Source organism: Ostrea edulis, chromosome 5 (assembly GCF_947568905.1).
Source record: "Ostrea edulis chromosome 5, xbOstEdul1.1, whole genome shotgun sequence".
NCBI classification, from domain to species: Eukaryota; Metazoa; Mollusca; class Bivalvia; order Ostreida; family Ostreidae; genus Ostrea; species Ostrea edulis.
In genome coordinates this window covers 45,485,433-45,502,932 of record NC_079168.1, presented here as the reverse complement: position 1 = coordinate 45,502,932, position 17,500 = coordinate 45,485,433, and the positions used below count along the sequence as shown (strand labels likewise).

The 17,500-nt window shown below is 36.1% G+C and overlaps 3 protein-coding genes across 5 annotated transcripts in view; 2 read left to right on the top strand and 1 right to left on the bottom strand.

Annotated features, from left to right (window-relative positions):
* The window catches only part of LOC125650269 (sushi domain-containing protein 4-like), a 21,720-nt gene extending 17,695 nt beyond the window's left edge, over positions 1 to 4,025 (top strand). Inside the window, exons 7-8 of the mRNA XM_048878411.2 lie at positions 1 to 42; positions 148 to 4,025. The exon at positions 1 to 42 is cut by the window's left edge and continues 564 nt beyond it. Of these exons, the coding sequence (XP_048734368.1) occupies positions 1 to 42; positions 148 to 233 (128 nt within the window). The 3' untranslated portion in view covers positions 234 to 4,025. The remainder of the gene's footprint in view (positions 43 to 147) is intronic.
* A 1,816-nt stretch (positions 4,026 to 5,841) lies between these two features.
* Positions 5,842 to 14,259, bottom strand: LOC125650272 (peripherin-2-like). 2 transcript variants are annotated; one of them, XM_048878423.2, is made up of 6 exons: positions 13,916 to 14,179; positions 13,404 to 13,513; positions 9,002 to 9,212; positions 8,365 to 8,485; positions 8,158 to 8,202; positions 5,999 to 6,233 (listed from the first exon to the last, which is right to left on the bottom strand). In XM_048878423.2, the coding sequence occupies exons 1-6, from the start codon at positions 13,979 to 13,981 to the stop codon at positions 6,031 to 6,033; spliced, it is 756 nt and encodes a 251-aa protein (XP_048734380.2). In that variant the 5' UTR covers positions 13,982 to 14,179; the 3' UTR covers positions 5,999 to 6,030. The 2 variants fall into 2 exon arrangements, with proteins under 2 accessions (XP_048734379.2, XP_048734380.2); XM_048878422.2 differs by having other exon boundaries at positions 5,842 to 6,233; positions 13,404 to 14,259.
* Positions 14,248 to 17,500, top strand: part of LOC125650262 (tetratricopeptide repeat protein 13-like) — a 45,426-nt gene continuing 42,173 nt past the window's right edge. The window contains exon 1 of one of the 2 annotated variants that reach the window (XM_048878396.2): positions 14,248 to 14,528. In XM_048878396.2, the coding sequence (XP_048734353.1) occupies positions 14,276 to 14,528 (253 nt within the window). In that variant the 5' untranslated portion in view covers positions 14,248 to 14,275. The remainder of the gene's footprint in view (positions 14,529 to 17,500) is intronic. The other variant, XM_048878397.2, reaches the window with a different exon arrangement.

Here is a 17,500-nt window from a genome sequence, read left to right as displayed (position 1 = left end):
CTGGAAGTCTGGAATCTTCCAGGGAAAATCTCTCTTCAGAAGGTACTTTCCTCAAAATCTTTTGTTACTTACTCTGCTGTCCATTACAGTCATTTAATTCATATATATAATGCATACTGGTAAAATATTTTGGTCTGCTTATTACAGATGCACCATTACTGGAAAACAATACATTAGAATTAAACACAGAGACTCAAGATGAAGTTATAGAAGAGGAAATTAAGGAATTCTAGATGGTTCAAAGATGTTCAACCCGACATGGGATAGTGCATCATATTTCTATCAAATTGTCGGCAATGCTTGCTTCATCATACACCAATATTCCTTTAGTTTAGAGATTTCTGTGATAAGAAACTTATTTTGTATGTCTTGAAAATTTATGCAAGCAGTGTACTGAATTGAGTTGTAGCATTTACATGCATTCTCATAAGTGAGGCATTTTGCTGTGATTTTGTCTGTTTACTTCATATTTTCAACTTGTCAGAAATCCTAATTTTCAACCAAACTAAGCACAAAACATCTTGTGGGTAAAAGAAATCAAGCCAGCTTCAAGGGGAAATAATGAAGAAATGGTGATGATAAATTTTAGATGTGTTCATCCGGGAGCCGTAGTTGAAACATGTTAGAGGTACAGATTTCAAAATACACAGCAACATCAACAAATCATTATGCTTGTAATTTCATACATTGTAGATTCTAGATTGTTAAAACCATTCACTCCATGGATTGGATGAGTCTAGACTAGGGTAGAATGTAATTATATCTATAGGAAATTCTCCTTTTAATTATTGTACAGGCATCCTCATGTATAGTAGGTCTAGGGTTTTCAAACCTGGGGTGCATTTTACAAAAGAACTTACGACCAACTTTACATACTGGAATTTTCCAGTTTATTGGAAAATAATTGGCTTCAAATGCAAAATATTTTTTTAAAATGGTGAAAATTAAGCACCAGAAAAGTTTTACTTCATTCATTTAAAGTAATAACTGTGTAATACACTTTAAGACTTGCAACTTTGTCGTAAGTTGTTTTGTAAAACGGGTCCCTGGTCACTACAGGGTTCAAAGTGGAATGAATAAGATTTATAAAAGATTATTTTTGTTCTTGAGGATAGGCAGGACATTTATTATGTGACTGAAATTCATTACATGTATATCAAAGTCCACATCAAAATAGTGTCCGTCTTTGCTTTATTACCTATGACATCATAGCCTACTAAACTATGTTATGCCTTGATGTAGGTAGTGACATAGATGTTGGGTGCATTGTGATGTCATAGTGATAAAGCTGTCAAATGGGAGGGAATGAGTTGATTTTTGATTTACCTCGAATGTATCCACCAATTCTCCCTCTTGAAACTTAGATGAAATACTTCAGAATAAATTTGATTTGTATAGTTTGATCTTTGGATTTTTTGACTATTGATTGATGGTACCATTCAAGTACATGTATATATGATGATAAATGATAGTTGTAGTCACTAGTGGTGAGAGTGGACAAAAGTTCAATGTTATCCAAGTTCACCATTGAGGTCAGATCGAGTATTGCATATTCCCTTAATGTGTTATATGAAAATGTATATTTTATGACTTTGAAAAAGCAGTCATTGACAAGTGTTTTTTTTTTTTTATAGAATTAGACAAATGTCAAAAACAGGAAAGAAAGCAAGGTTTTGTGGAGTCATTTTTAATGATGTGTTCTTATGTTCACCAAACAAACTTTGGAATTTGTTTGACTCTTTTGTTTTTCCATGAAATCGTTTGAAGACATCTATTTAAATCGTTAATGGACTTTACTGACCAGCAAGTGCCTGCACATTCAATTGACTTTGATTGGATAATGCTTTGACTTGTATAACCCTCATAACTCAAGGAAATTAAGTGAAAGTTAAATACTGTTCTTAATTAAAGTATCTTGGACAATTTATTGGATTTTAATCAAACAAAATGGCACCACTTCTTAAATGGGAGACATCTGTAATGGTCCCCATTACAATTAGAACAAGCTGACTATATTTTTATCTAAACCAAAAATCTGAAAAAGTGCTGTAGTCTGTTTGAATTTCAGACAGAAATTCATTTCAGGGAAAGTTGAATAGGATCATGATGTAATCCCCATCATGACAAAAACTCATAAAATTTGGACATGTTTACATCAAGGGCCCCCTTTACTAAGAAATTTCACAAAGTTGAGAAAAATTCATTGACTAATAATTTTCTCATGCCAGCGTCCTGCCTATCCTAAGACTACATTACAAGTTGTCAGATTAGTAACGTAATAATTTAAGTCTACATGTAAAGTCTTTAGCAAATAAGTTTTGTGTATTGGATATTCAGCACAATTGTTGCAATTTGAAAATTGATTGCAGTAGGCTTGAGATCCAAGATTGCTGGATAGCATTTTTATTAAAAAGATGTCTTCATTTAAAGGTAGAAAAATTAACTTTAAAAACATTGTAAAAGTGAATGCCTCCGTATATAATTTTACTGAAAAAAAAAAACCAACCAAAAACTAGTAGTGTTCAATAATATTGATGTTAAAATTCTACTAAACTCCTTAACATCATTATGCCATTCTTGCATTAGTGTATTGAAGATTTTATACCTTCAAAAGTTGGTGTTATATTGTACAATGGCTTTATGTCTACTAAAGAAGAACTGTACTTAGTATGTCACTGGTTGATTAAGAATTTTTTTTTTTAATAATTGATTGTGAAATATGATGCTTCACGCTGGCATACTAGTGCTTCGTGGAAAAAAAGAAAAAGGAAGGTGTGAATTCTTGCTGTTCATTTTTGTTGGAATTCCTAGCCAATAAAATAGATGTACTTATCAAGATTCATTGTTCACAACTGCAATGCATTCATAAGGAAATGGCTATCATTAGAATTTGTGAAGGAAACATTTGAAATGTAAATACATAGAAATATTTACCTTGTCAGAATTGTGAAAAAAAATAGTCCCCTCATTCTACAGCCTTCATGGAAATAAAATCTTCGCCCTTAATTTGAAAATTCATTAATTTGGTTTTGGTCTTTATTTTTCAACAAAATTTCAAGACCAAGGGGGTTATTCTCCAAAAGAATTCCTTTAAGTGTTCATTATTTCTTGAACAATATTTTGATTTCAGATTGATTCTGAAAACAGTTAAGAAATTTATGGGTTTTTTTTGAGAGAGCATGATTGGTGTTGCATCATCTGGGTCTATTGTATTAGGATTATTTTTCACAATAGTTTGGGTGCTTTTATTATACTGATATTTTTATCATTTGCAAGGCATTTTTAAGTGTGGTGACTTGTAAATTGTGTTTAAATCTTCATATATATTTATTAACCTTTCAGAATGAAATGTTGCATCTTAATGTTACACGTCTAAAATCGATATCTGATGAGTTGGGGCAATATTAATCTCAGTATCCTTCAGTGTTTTAAGTGATGCATTAATCAATATCTACATTACACTTCATTGCCTTGACTTATTTATGATTCCATAGAGAAATATACTGTATTTCCAGGTCTTGCAGAGATTATCAATTTCTTTATTACCTTTTTTGTTGTTCTGCCAAATTGTTGGCATTAAACATTGTAATCTTATTATGTATGTAAATAACAAAATTGCTACAAAATGTTACATATTGTACAGATTTAGGGTATTAAGCAGAAAAAACTATTTGTTTATCATGTGTGTGTGTGATGATAGATAACATTCAGACTAAACTTGTTGATTATAAAACTGATCTTTCTGAAACCATAAGTGAATCAAACGGCTCTTCATTTTTTGTCATTATTCAGGCATGAATTTTAATTAGATGCAATATATCTCATATCATGTCCAATTTATATCGAGACAGAGATCTGCGAGTTTACCTAAAACACTGTCAGAATTTAATGTAAGTGAGGATCTGCAATTGATATTTTGAAACTGAAGATCTCAATTCTTTACTATATTAAAGTTTTTCCATGTTGTAAAATTCCAAAATTGAATTCTGTCTTTTAATGTTGGTCAATAAATGATTGTATATGTATCTATTTTCTCTTCAATTTAAGCTCACCTGAGCCAAAGGCTGAAGTGAGCTTTTCTGATCAAAACTTTCAGTTGTCCGTCATTGGCATCGGTCATACTTGATATGCTGTTTTCCACCACACTGAACAATTTTTCAGTTATCTGGTGGCGCCCAGTTTTTATTGGTGGAAGAGAGAACCCAGATACAATGTACCTGGGGAAAGACCACCGACCTTCCGAAAGGAAACTGGGAAACTTTCTCACTTACCGCCACAAGCGGGATTCGAACCCGCGCCGACCAGAGGTGAGAGGCCATGTGATAACTATCCACATTTTCATCTTCTCCAGAACCATTTGGCCAATTTCAACCAAACTGGGCACAAATTATCCACGAGTGAAGAGGGTTCAAGTTTGGTCAAATGAAGGGCCATGCCCTCTTCAAAGGGGATATAATCACAAAGAACCACTGACCAAAGAAGTTCAAATTTTACATGGCAGTTTCCTTAAATTAGTGCAGATTCAAGTCTGTTAAAATCGCCACAATAGGGGATCAAAATTTTACATGCGAATATAACGGTAATAGGGAAATCATCATCAACCAGTTTTGATTATACAGGCCATGGATTACTCCTCATGTTGAGGGTGTGGCCTGTATGTCTGTTGAGAGCGAAGTCTTCCTCTCCACACATGGTGATCCAGTGGGTTGGTAGAGTCCATTTTCAGGGTTACATGAAAATCTTTTTAAGAATTGTCTTCTCAAGAACCCACTGGTCCAGAAAAGTTCAAATTTACATGGCAGCTTCCTGACATAATGCAGATACAAGTTTTAAAAATCATGGCCCCCTGGGGTAGGTTGGGGCCACAATAGAGATCAAAATTTTACATGCAAATATATATTGGGGAAAATCTGTTAAGTGTGGGCCAAGGTGACTCGGGTGAGCAATGTGGCCCATAGGCCTGTTGTTTAATTAAGGCTTCCACTGATCATAATGGAAAGGATTTTCATTCTAAGTTATACTAGAATATCTGTAGTTTAAAAGGTAAACTTGGATCAATGTCAAAATATTCGAATTAATTAGCATTTCTAAGAAATGTGAACATTATGGATGGTCAGAAATTTCATCCAGTGGAATATATATTTTTGTTTGGGGTCAATTATTAAAGTTATAGGAGTTTTTGGTCATCTGAATAACTTGTGTGACTTATTGCCTGCCTGCATTAAGTTTTGAACATTTTTTACTCTTCAGAAACTACTTGATCATTTGTCACAAAATTGTAAACATCTTTAGGGGTAGTAAATAAATATGATGAATTTTAATATTCCCTGCTCTCTGATTCTAGGGATAAGGGCAAAACTTGAAAATGTAATGCCATCTAGAAAAACCTGTTGTCCTGAACTTGCCACAGATAAAATGACTGTATAGTTATACATCATCGGATACCCACGGCTGATCTCATCTTCTACTCATCATGTGATTAGTAGACAACCAGATCAGTCCTAAGTGTCCGATGATGATAGTTATAATGAGCGTACCAATATTGTGAAATTCACAACCTCAGGGCATGCAGGGTTAAATAAGTCCTATAAATCTCTAAAAATCTCCTTCATTACTCCAAAATATGTTAAGAAGACAAATGGAATACGAAGTTATAATGAGTATATATGGAAGCTGCTACCGTAAGTTTGACAATTAAGAGAGTTGTAGTCTGCTCAATATCCACTCAAAATTGAGAGCACGTGCATGCATGTCCTAGCCAGTAATTTTTACCATGCCAATCGATCTAATCAAAATAGATTTTTGTTTTGATAGGATAAATAAATGCTTTTCCATTGATTTTGATTGGATAATGCTTTAATACTTTTGTTGTTTTCATGAATAAAAAAACAGACTGAAATTTTAATTGGAATTCCTTAAAAGAAAAGGTATTTGGGGAACATCTATTCAATTAACCGTACTTTCTACTGATTTTACATGTAAACATGATAGAAGGACATTGAGATGTGCAGAGTTTTCATTGAACAATATCTACATTTGATTGACATATTTGAAGGACTGTCTTGCTGGAGGAAAAGCATCCTCATCATATGGCAGAAATTCATTCTCTTCTGGAGGAGCAGGAAACTGTTCTTCATCTTCTGGATCAACATCATCAAATGACTCTGTGACTGATATGTCATCTAGGCTGCTTACTGGAGGGAGGTTCTGTAGGCTTTCTAATGTTGGAGGTGCTAAAATAGAATGTGTTTGCTAATCTACTGTACATACACAATAACAAGAGGCCCATGGGCCACATCGCTCACATGAGTCACCTTGGCCCATATCTGAAGACTTTCCATATATATTTGCATGTAAAACCTTAGTCCCTATTGTGGCCCCAACCTACCCCCGGAGGCCATCATTTTTACAAACTTGAATCTGCACTATGTCAGAAAGCTTTCATGTAAATGTCAACTTCTTAGGCCCAATGGTTCTTGAGAAGATTTTCCCTACATATTTGTATTAAAAAACTTTCATCCCATATTGTGACCCCAACCTACCCCCGGGGGCCATACTTTGAACAAACTTGAATCTGCTCTATGTCAGGAAGCTTTCATGTAAATCTCAGCTCTTCTAACTCATTGGTTCTTGAGAAGAAGATTTTTAAAGATTTTTCTTATATATTTCTATGTAAAACTTTGATCCCTTATTGTGGCCCCAACCGAAGCCCGGGGGCCATGATTTGAACAAATTTGAATCTGCACTATGTCAGAAAGCTTTCAAGTAAATATCAGCTTTTCTTGGTCAGTGGTTCTTTAGAAGAAGATTTTAAAAGATTTTCCCTATATATTTGTATGCAAAACTTTGATCCCCCCTTGTGGCTCCATCATACCCCCAGGGACCATGATTTTAACAAACTTAAATCTGCACTATGTCAGAAAGCTTTCATGTAAATATCAGCTTTTCTGGCTCAGTGGTTCTTACGAAGATTTTAAAAGATTTTCCCTATATATTTGTATGTAAAACTTTGATCCCCTATTGTGGCCCCATCATACCCCCGGGGCCATGACTTGAACAAACTTAAATCTGCATTGTCAGGAAGCTTTCCTGTAAATCTCAGCTTTTCTGGCTCAGTGGTTCTTGAGAAGAAGATTTTTAAAAGACCCCATCCTATTTTTGCATTTTTGTGATTATCTCCCCTTTAAAAGGGACATGGCCCTTCATTTGAACAAACTTGAAAGCCCTTCACCCAAGGATACTTTTGGCCAAGTTTGGTTGAAATTGGCCCAGTGGTTCTGGAGAAGTAAAAAATGTAAAAAGTTTACAGACAGACAGACGACGGACAACAGGCGATCAGAAAAGCTCACTGAACTTTCAGCTCAGGTGAGCTAAAAATGAAAAAGAATGAAAAATCAAGGGACTTTTAAGGTAGCTCACTACAATAAAGCTTATACCCTTTATGACACTACGTTACAAGATGGCGATTTAAATGTTTTGTCAAATTATTAGTATCGATCGATTTGTTTGTCTGTCATCATAGCTCAGTGGTTAAAGCATTGAGCTGAAGAACCGCAGATCTTGAGTTCAAATCCGCCAGTCTTTTGTTCATATGTGTTGTAATAAATTTTTGAAAATCATGTTTTTATCCAAATTTGCATATTTTACATACTTATCATATATCATCATATCTTTTAGGATTAAATCAATTCGTACTGATTTGAGAAATTATTTCAGGATGTAGTGAGCCACCTGAATTGCAGATTGAAAGTGTCATATCACTCCTGAGAATAGTAGACCTAGAAATGTCATCTCCCCCTTAACCCCCCCCCCCCCCCCCCCCCCCCCCCGGTAACTAATTTTACTGTAGATTCTTTATTATATGTTGGTAATAATGTTATTGTTACTTCTTAAGATACCTCTCACCAAATCAAAATGCTAGACTTTTATCTATACATCATTAATCTACAGAGATTTACATGTAAAACCTTGTAAGCCGCAGTGACTCATGGTTTTACTCTCTTGCTAATTGATGTTGGTCAGCCACTTTCAAATATCGAATCATTTACTCCAATAAATTCTACAGCATGAAAAATGTTCCAAATCTTGTTGCATCAAATTTATGTGTACCTTTAATTTTTTATAAAACTTTGTTCTGATATTTATTTGATAACTTACGAGGCAGATCATCTTCCAACAAGTTCTGAAACTCATTATCCAACTCTGCGAAAGTATAAATAAAAGACATGAATAACTTCTTCATTGTATCATATTAAAATGAGCTATAATTGTAGTACCAACCATGAAAGCATTTCCATATACATGTATTATCATAATCAGACAAAGTACATAAAACCATTCATTAAATATATCATTAGTCATTACCATTGCCCTCTGAAGGTTTTGCATGACCACCAAATGGCAAGAGATAAGCTGTTGAATCCTCATCATCGTTTAAGTTTTCAAAGCTTGTCTGTAGTAGCCTGGTTAGTAAACCTATTGTCAGCTACATTGAAATGCAAACATGTAATTTAGAATGGAATTTATAGAACATAACTAAATTTTACTAGGCTAAGCATACTATTATTAGACTATACCCAAAGAATCCCCCCATATGTTATTTTAGCCCATAATTTCAGTGTAATGACAACAAATGAATTCATATTTGCCTAATATTAGGGGTGAGATCAAAAGTTAAATGTCTGACAAAAAACAAAATTCACATAGTTTTCACGCCCCTCAAAAACTAAATATGATGAATGTTGAAACTAATCGATTAAAAAGTAAATTATTAACTTCAAGGGCACTTTGAAATCTTTGTGATTGATCAAATCTGTTTTTTCTAAATCAAATCATAAGCTTCTACTCACTTTATATGATATAATTAAAAGTAAATTTCTATTGTCTAATACGAACAAATACTACTTTAATTCCTTAAGTATGGATCAAGTCTTACATGCAAAGAGAGTGCATGTACATTGATATTTCCTCAAAATTCCAGTACAAATGGATATAAATTTACCTCTGCAAATGCCAAAACAATAATGATACCGCCTGCTGCATTAAGCATTTGTTTATACGATGTCATCAATGCATCACCACAGCCTCTCGTGAACAATGTAAGGTCCTTGTTATACTTGTATTTGAACTGTTTCTCGTGTACCCTGGTGTTTATACAGGGCCTGCGGGTTCTAAGCTTACAGCAGCTGAAGGGAACATTGTCATTATGCTTTCTGAAGGAATGAAGAGAATTTGTTAAGAGTGTTTAATGCTTTGACTACTTAATTCATCAGCTGCCAAAATATTCATCTCAGGAGATAATCAATAACAAGAGGCCCATGGGCCACATTGCTCTCCTGAGTCACCATGGACTTGCTGTTGTAATTTTTAAAAAAGATTATTTTTTCAATCTTTATTCCCCCAAAAATTTCAAAGGGTCCAGATATAACTGAATATGAAATCATACAACATGGGGATGCCTCAACACCAATATGACAAACAATGACATTGCTGTTCTGTGAGAAGGTCAAGGTATGAAGTAAAAAGTCTTGTCATAAGAAATGTATACAAAATATTATCAAAGTTCTATTTTAATTTAGTTCAGGAGATATTGAATCGTTTAGATTTTTTAAATGTAATACTCCAATGTCAAAGTCACATGCTCAAACACCATGGTATCATATGAAAGGTCTTTCCATAAAGAGTCTATCGATAAAACATATGCAACCTTAACTTAAATAGTTCAGAAGATATTGAATTGATGACATTTTGTTATAAGTATGTCACATTCCAAGGTATCCCGTGGGGATTCAGGTTAGAATAGGTCCTCAGTACCCCTTGCTTGTTGTAAGAGGCGACTAAATGGGGCATTCCTTCAGATGAGACCGCAAAAACCAAGGCCCGTGTCACAGCAGGTGTGGCACGATAAAGATCCCTCCCTGCTCAAAGGCCGTAAGCGCCGAGCATAGGCCTAAATTTTGCAGCCCTTCATCGGCAATGGTGACATCTCTATATAAGTGGAAGATTCTCGAGAGGGACATTAAACAATATTTAGGTAATAAATCAATCATTCCAAGGTCAAGGCCACAAGGTTAGAAACTTTGATAGAAAAAAGGTTTCATCATAAGGAATGAGTATATGACACATCAAGAGTCCAATCACTCACAATTTAAAAGTTAAAAGTAATGTTAAAAGTCTTGAAATTTGTGTTAAACTCCAAAGTCAGGATCACAAGGTCAAAGATCAAGGCCTTACCATAAGAAATTTATATATATATATGCAAATCAGGGCTCGAAATTAACATATGCCCGTCAGTCTGTGACTGGTTAAAAGTCATTTGTTTTAGTCAGTCTGATGGGACTGGTTAATTTTCTAAAGCATCATTTTGGAAAATATACTTATGAAATCTTATACAAACATTTGGCATATATCTACTTCGATCTGTAGATATCAGACAAATCTGATTCGTAAATTATAAATCCCACATAAGTGTTACATTATTGTCTGAGGCATATTGAGTTAAATTTCATTTTGATAACATTAACGAAATATGTTTAATTATTTCTGGAAAACTCTGTCGGACTGGTAATTTTTTCTGCAGACTGGTTGATATTATACCCCATCAGTGCGGCTGGACTGGTGACATAAAAAGTTAGCTTCAAGCCCTGCAAACGATAGAAAACAAAAGTGAGCAAGCTCACATACCCCACCCTCCAACATTGTTTGACAATGCCTCACATAATGAATGGTAATGCTATGCATTACTGCAAGAACAGGACAGATGGGCTCAAAATTCTAAGTTTAAAAGGGGGCATAACTCCAAGAGAAATTATTGAATCAGAAATTCCTAGGAATATGCACATCTACACAGCGTGTCCTTATTAACTACAAAGTTTCACAAAATTATGTTGTGCGGTCTCAGAGGAATTGCGCTGACAAGAACAGGACAGATAGGCTCGAAATATTAAGTTTAAAAGGGGCATAACTCCCAGAAAAATTATTGAATAAGAATTTCCTGGGAATACATGTATGCACATCTACACAGTGTGTCCTTATTAACTACAAAGTTTCATGAAATTTTGTTGAGCGGTCTCAGAGGAGTTGCGCTGACAAGAACAGGACAGATGGGCTCGAAATCCAAGTTCAAAAGGGGCATAACTCCCTGAAAATCATTGAATCAGAATTTCCTGGGAATATGCACGTGTATCTACACAGTATGTCCTTATTATCAAACTACAAAGTTTCACAAAATTCTGTTGAGTGGTCTCAGAGGAGTTGTGCTGACAAGAACAGGACAGGCGTACTCAAAATTCTAAGTTCTACCTTAAATTGATATCAAGAGATATTGAATAGACTAAGTTTTCTTTAAAGTTGTTGATTGGTTGGTTGTTTTACACTCCATCAAGAATTTTTCACTCATATTGAGATGTCACCAGCTATCTAGGTTAAGTACCACAAATTTAGACCTATGCTTAGTGCTCAGGGCCATAGCAGTAAGGGTTATTTAAATTATCAACACCTGCCATGACATGGGACCTTCATTTCTATGGGTCATATCTGAAAGACCCTTGACTCACTTCTAAGTGTCAATTGTTTGGCGAATCACTACCTATATTTTACATCTTATGTTTGATGCGGCCATGGTACAAGCGGGACTAAAACTCATTACCTCCCAGTAACGAAGTGAACACTCTACCACTGACCTACCACAGTCAAACTCCAAGGTCACACGGTTAAAAACTTTGGTACCAAAAGAATTAGGACAAATCACAGGGAACGTATATGTATATGAAATATGAAAGCCCCATCACTTACCACTCAAAGGTTATGAGCAAGATTAAAGTTATGGACAGACACACGGGACAAAAACAATATGCACCCCAACCACTCACAGGGACATTCAAATTTTTTGAATCCAAACAACTTGGGAATATTTGCAGTTGGATTTGCTTTGGTGTGGCTCGGATACTTTGAAAAGAATTTGTTTAATTCCTTTCCTGTACATTCCCTTTGATCCAGGGCCCTTATTGTGACCCCATATCCTACTCCCGGAGATCATGATTTGAACAAACTTGAATCTACACTATGTCAGGAAGCTTTCTTGTAAATTTCAAACTTTTCAGGCTAGATAGTTCATAAGAAGATTTTAAATAATTTTCCCTATATATTCACAAGTAAAACTTTGATTGCAGCCCCATCTTACCTCTGAGATCATGATTTCAATAAACTTAAATCTACACTATATCAGGAAGCTTTCATGTAAATTTCAAATTTTCAGGGCTCGAAATTAACATATGCCCGTCAGTCTGTGACTGGTTAAAAGTCTGGCAGACTGACAGACATTTGTTTTAGTCAGTCCGATGGGACTGGTTAATTTTCTAAAACATCACTTTGGAAAATATACTTATGAAATTTTATACAAACATTTCGTATGCTTTGATCTGTAGATGTCAGACGAATCCGATTCGTAAAATATAAATCCCACATTTAAGTGTAAAAATATTGTCTGAGGTATACTGAGTTAAATTTCATTTCAATAACATTAACGAAATATGTTTAATCATTCCTGGAAAACCCTGTTGGACCTGTAAATTTTTCTGCAGACTGGTTGAAATTATACCCCATCAGTTCGGCTGGACTGGTGACATAAAAAGTTAGCTTCAAGCCCTGATTTTCTGGCCCAGCAATTCATGAGATAATTTTTTTTAAATGACCCCACCCTATGTTTGCCTTTCCTTGATTATCTCCCCTTTGAAAGAGGCATGGCCCTTTGTTTGAACAAACTTGAATTCCCTTTACCCTATAGGTTGATTTGTGCCATGCTTGATTGAAATTGGCCCAGTGATTCTGGAGGAGAAGATGAAAATGTGACAAGTTTATAGCCAGACAGACGACAAACAACAGGTGGTCAGAACTTTCAGCTATATCAAACTATTAAATATGAAAATCAGCAAAAATAACTGTTACATTTAATAACAAGTAAATTAAAGAATCCCCTTCCCCGAGCTAAACTTTTATTAGAGGCAGCTTATATAGATTTGGGAGGGGGTGTCAATCACCTGAGTTGCTGCCCCTGTGATACTGCATGGTTCTGGTTGTGTACAATTAGTGCACAAGTCATGAAATTTACAATTTAGATTACTTTTGCCCAAGGGATGCTTTATTTTTAAAAAAATTATATTATGTTAATAAGTAAAACTTAATATATTAAGTAGTTATCAAGAAGTTAAAATTGTGCATTGTCAACAGATAGGGGTCAATTGCGACAGGCCATCCGTGTGACTCAAGTATCTAAAACAAAAGAGCATTTCAAAAGTATTCAGGTACCTAGTTGTACTCTGTACAGTGGAGAAAAATAAGAGGCAAGAAATTTCAACTCCTAAACTCGTGCAAAAAAAAATTCTAGTGTACTGTATTTAACTTACCTGTATATATTTTGTTCTTCTTTTGTCATATAATCATCTGTTATATATTTTTTCGATACAAGTTTGACATTGAACCAATCTGTATATCCTCCTGAGCCGCAGCACTCATACTGAATTTGTAACAAGTCAATTATATGCTTCTTTGGCATGTCTGTAGAATACTTTTTCATGGAAGTTATTATTCCTTTGCTAAACAATTTGCGAAGTGATGTTACGCTTGTAAAACAGAGCACTGAGGTAACAAACACACACACAAATAAAATCAAAGATGTAATAACAAATGGCATTAGGTATTTCTTCCAATCATCTCTTCTTTTTATGTCATGTACAACCCAACACACACGTGTCCCTAACATATTTGTAATCAGTCCAAATATTGACAACATAATCATGAAGCCAGGTAAAGCATTTCGACTCCCTTCAATAAGACCAATTTTGTCTTGAACAGCAAGTTCGATGTAGATTGCTATTGTTAGCATAAACAAATTAAATGGAATGGTGAAGAGGCTTACACCACTGGCTATTTTCGACATCAAACATCTTTTATCTTCTGTGAGATTTATTTCTGGCACCCCCATCTGCCTTTCATATTACCGGAAGTTTGGGTACAATGCGTCACTAGCAAACGTCATATTAGGCCTAGTGATAACAAAACGGCGCCAAACTGAACTTCCTTGGTGCTTTATTATTGAAGCTAACCAAAAATTGCAGAAACACGAATGAAATAAAATACTCGGCGTCATGTTATGAATGTTCTTTAAACTTCACATCATGCATCAACCAATATATCTTGTTTGAAAACAAGCGCGCCTACACAGGCTTTCATTTACTGGAACTCTTTTCTGTTGGAGGAAAGGAATTCAAACGATGACATGGAAGGCAAACGATTACTCGTGTTTACATGTCTTGTTTCGTGTTTATATGCAAGTAATGTGTACGATATAGAAAATATCCATGTCGAAAACGAAGATGGAACTACTCAAGTATTCGAAGTTAAACGCTTAGAGCCCGTAAATGGCGAATCATGTGTCATTTGTTCTCAGAATATCGTCAACTCATCCCCTCGACTTGCACCTATCCGTTCCAATGTTTTCATTGCAGTGGGGGAGGTGACAACAGATTGTGGTAAGCTTTACTTTTAAAGTTCTGAATCGAGTTAACATGGATAACGATGAAATGACATGATTCACTGTTCAGTTAGAATGAAGATCAGCTTCTGTTGAATGTGTACAGAAGTTTTTATGCCTATTTGGTATATTCATGATCAGTTGTCAAAAAAGTGTCAATGGAACCAGTGTGATTAAAGTAAAGAGTATCTTTTGTGGAAAACAGGAAGGATTATGTATGTAAGTGAATCAACAAAATATGCTCTGTTCTGTCCTTGTTCCTTATTCAAGTCTATCACCCCAGGATAATCACAGCAAGAACAACCCACTGTTCATTCTAAGACCATGCATGTTATGCAAATGTGTAGGAACAACAAATTCATTGCAGGGGATCCACCAATAGAAAAGTTTCAAGTTACTGAAGGAACACTGTTTTATTATGAATTTACGCACTGCAGTCATGTGATTTTGAAGTTTTGTTAGCTTTTGTCTTGATACTTCTGATACAGACATTTGTAGTAATGTCCAGTGTGCGAAATTAACGGTGGATCGATAGACAATGTCTATAGAAAATCCCTTCAGTCTATATTAGTGAAAATGACGATAGACCAACTTGTCTATTGGAAATCTGACCAAGTCATATAAAAATCTGTGTTACCTAGATTTGTTTCTGCCCACCCTTATGCTATATAATATATGTTCCACATTTTCTAAATTAATAATGAATCATTCGAATCAGAGTTTTCCATTTTTAACAAGAGAGGGGTATAGAACAGAATCAACTCAATATGTTCATCTTCATGCACCTTTCATCAGTTTCTCTGATCCAAACCTTGTTGCGTTTAGTATCGGGTTAAAAAAAATAAATCCAAGTTTCGCTACCAGTAACAATTTCATTTCATGCCATTGATCAGTCTTTATAATTGCTAAGTAACTGGGTGGCTTTTTTCTTCACAAACACATTTTTGCTTTACTACAAACTCTCAGAAGTTTTATGAACTGTTCTTTTAGAATGCTGAAAACAGCTGATAAATCAATGTCTGTAATATTTACAAGGTTTTCCACAGTATATCTTGCATCTTCAGCAATTGCAGTTTTCATGTGCTACAACTGTAATTTTAGTGTTTTTTTTATAATGTTGTTAGTTCCTTTTTATTTCCATGCAGAATTACAGGTAATGTCCACACTAGTGGGCCCCTTTCCAGGTATCTGGCTAGCTGCACGCATGGCAGATCTCACCTCAGATCTCCATTTTTTCCGGTCTTGAGGGTCGGCAGTAGAGAGCTTCCATTCTCTACAATCTTTCTCCGTCAGCTCTCTCCATGATAACATTGGCCGACCAACTCTACGTCTCCCAGGAACTTGACAATGTATGTTTAGAGCGCACTTGACTGCACTGCTGGATCTGACAATGCTGCCATACCAGCGGAGTCTCCTTTTCCTTAAGATGAGGTCAAGGTCATCGATGCTAAGCCGCCCCAGCAATTCAGTTGAACCTACAGTGGCCATATCTTCAGGTTTGATGTAACAGATCTGTCTTGTCATGGCCCTGTCATTGCATAGTAGGCGATGAAGATTTGGCTTGGTCAGTGCCCAGGTCTCACTGGCATGGAGCATAGCGCTCCGTACGCAGGTGTTATACACTCGACCACGGGTCTTGTACGAGAGGTGGCGTGATGTCAGGACTGGTAGCAGCTCCTTGAACTTCTTCCAAGCAGTCTTCACACGCATAGTGGTTGCAAGGTCACAGCCACCAGCTGCAGAAAGCATGTCTCCGAGGTAGCAGAAGGAGCCTACAACCTCCAACTTGTCCAGACCAACTTGGATATCACTCTGTGGCCTGCCGTCAAGAGGGCGAGTCGTTCCCCTGCATCTTGAACGTCTAACGTCAGGGTCCACAGACAGGCGCATGAGCCCACTGCATTTCTTGTGCACCCAGTGTTTGCAGCCATTGCAGAAAATACTATTGCTGCCTACACCTGTACGACAGATAGCACATGGGAAGCTGTCCGAGTCCTGAAGTAGGTCAAGACCCGTACCGCAGATCATGATCTTGGTTTTGCCCGCATTCACTCTCAGTCCTTTCCTTTCCATAGCTTCTTTCCAAGTCAGGAGCCTCTTGACACATTCATCCAATGAGTCAGTAATGATAACCAAGTCATCTGCATACAGATCCTCCCAGGGAACACTGGTCTACAGAAATATGTTGTGGTCAATAGGAAATAAAATGACTTTGGACCGAATGTCTACAGGATTTAAAAGTTAGTTTCGCATACTGTAATGTACAGTTGAACTTTGGTATGAGGGCGAGTCAGTAAGTAACCAGCCTAACTTATTTCCGGTGGAGATTCACTTCTTCTTTTTCAATGTACTTACCCTCTAGCATGTCTAGTGTGATGCACTTAGACCAACGGTGTTCAAGCACCATCAGCCCAGAACTGAAAAAGTCAGGGTCCTTTCCACTGATCCACTCCTCAACTGCCATCACTTCTTCGTCAGACCGGAAATAACATCCATGCCGGATATCCTTTTTCAAGTTTGGGAATACGAAGAAGTCGCTAGGAGCTTGGTCAGGTGAATAGGCAGGATGTGGTATTAATTCATACTCGTTTCGCTCTACAGCATCCATTGCAACTTTGCAAGAGTGGACTTTCGTGTTGTCCTGTTGCAGCAAAAAACCTTTAGAGAGTTTACGTCGGCGTTTTTCATAGATGGCGGTTCTCAGCTGGTCTAGCGAGTTTGCATAGTACACTTCAGTTATTGTACTTCTCTTGGATAAAAAGTCAAACATGATATTAAATGCCTTTTGTGTCCCGAAATACTGTGGCCATCACCTTGCCAGCAGATGGTTGTGTCTTGAACTTCTTTGGCCTCGGGGACCCAGGCCCTACCCACTGATGACTCTGAGCTTTAATCTCTGTGTCATAATAATGTCTCACAGTCACCAGATGCAAAAAAAAAATCATCTTTTGACCTAAAACGCTTCAACAA

Coding starts and splice junctions, on each gene's coding strand:
- LOC125650272 (XM_048878422.2), bottom strand. CDS start 13,981: ATGGGGGTGCCAGAAATAAATCTCACAGAAGATAAAAGATGTTTGATG. Junction 8,486..9,001: donor TTGTTTTGGCATTTGCAGAG/GTAAATTTATAT, acceptor ATTTCAATGTAG/CTGACAATAGGTTTACTAAC. Junction 8,203..8,364: donor AAAACCTTCAGAGGGCAATG/GTAATGACTAAT, acceptor ATACTTTCGCAG/AGTTGGATAATGAGTTTCAG.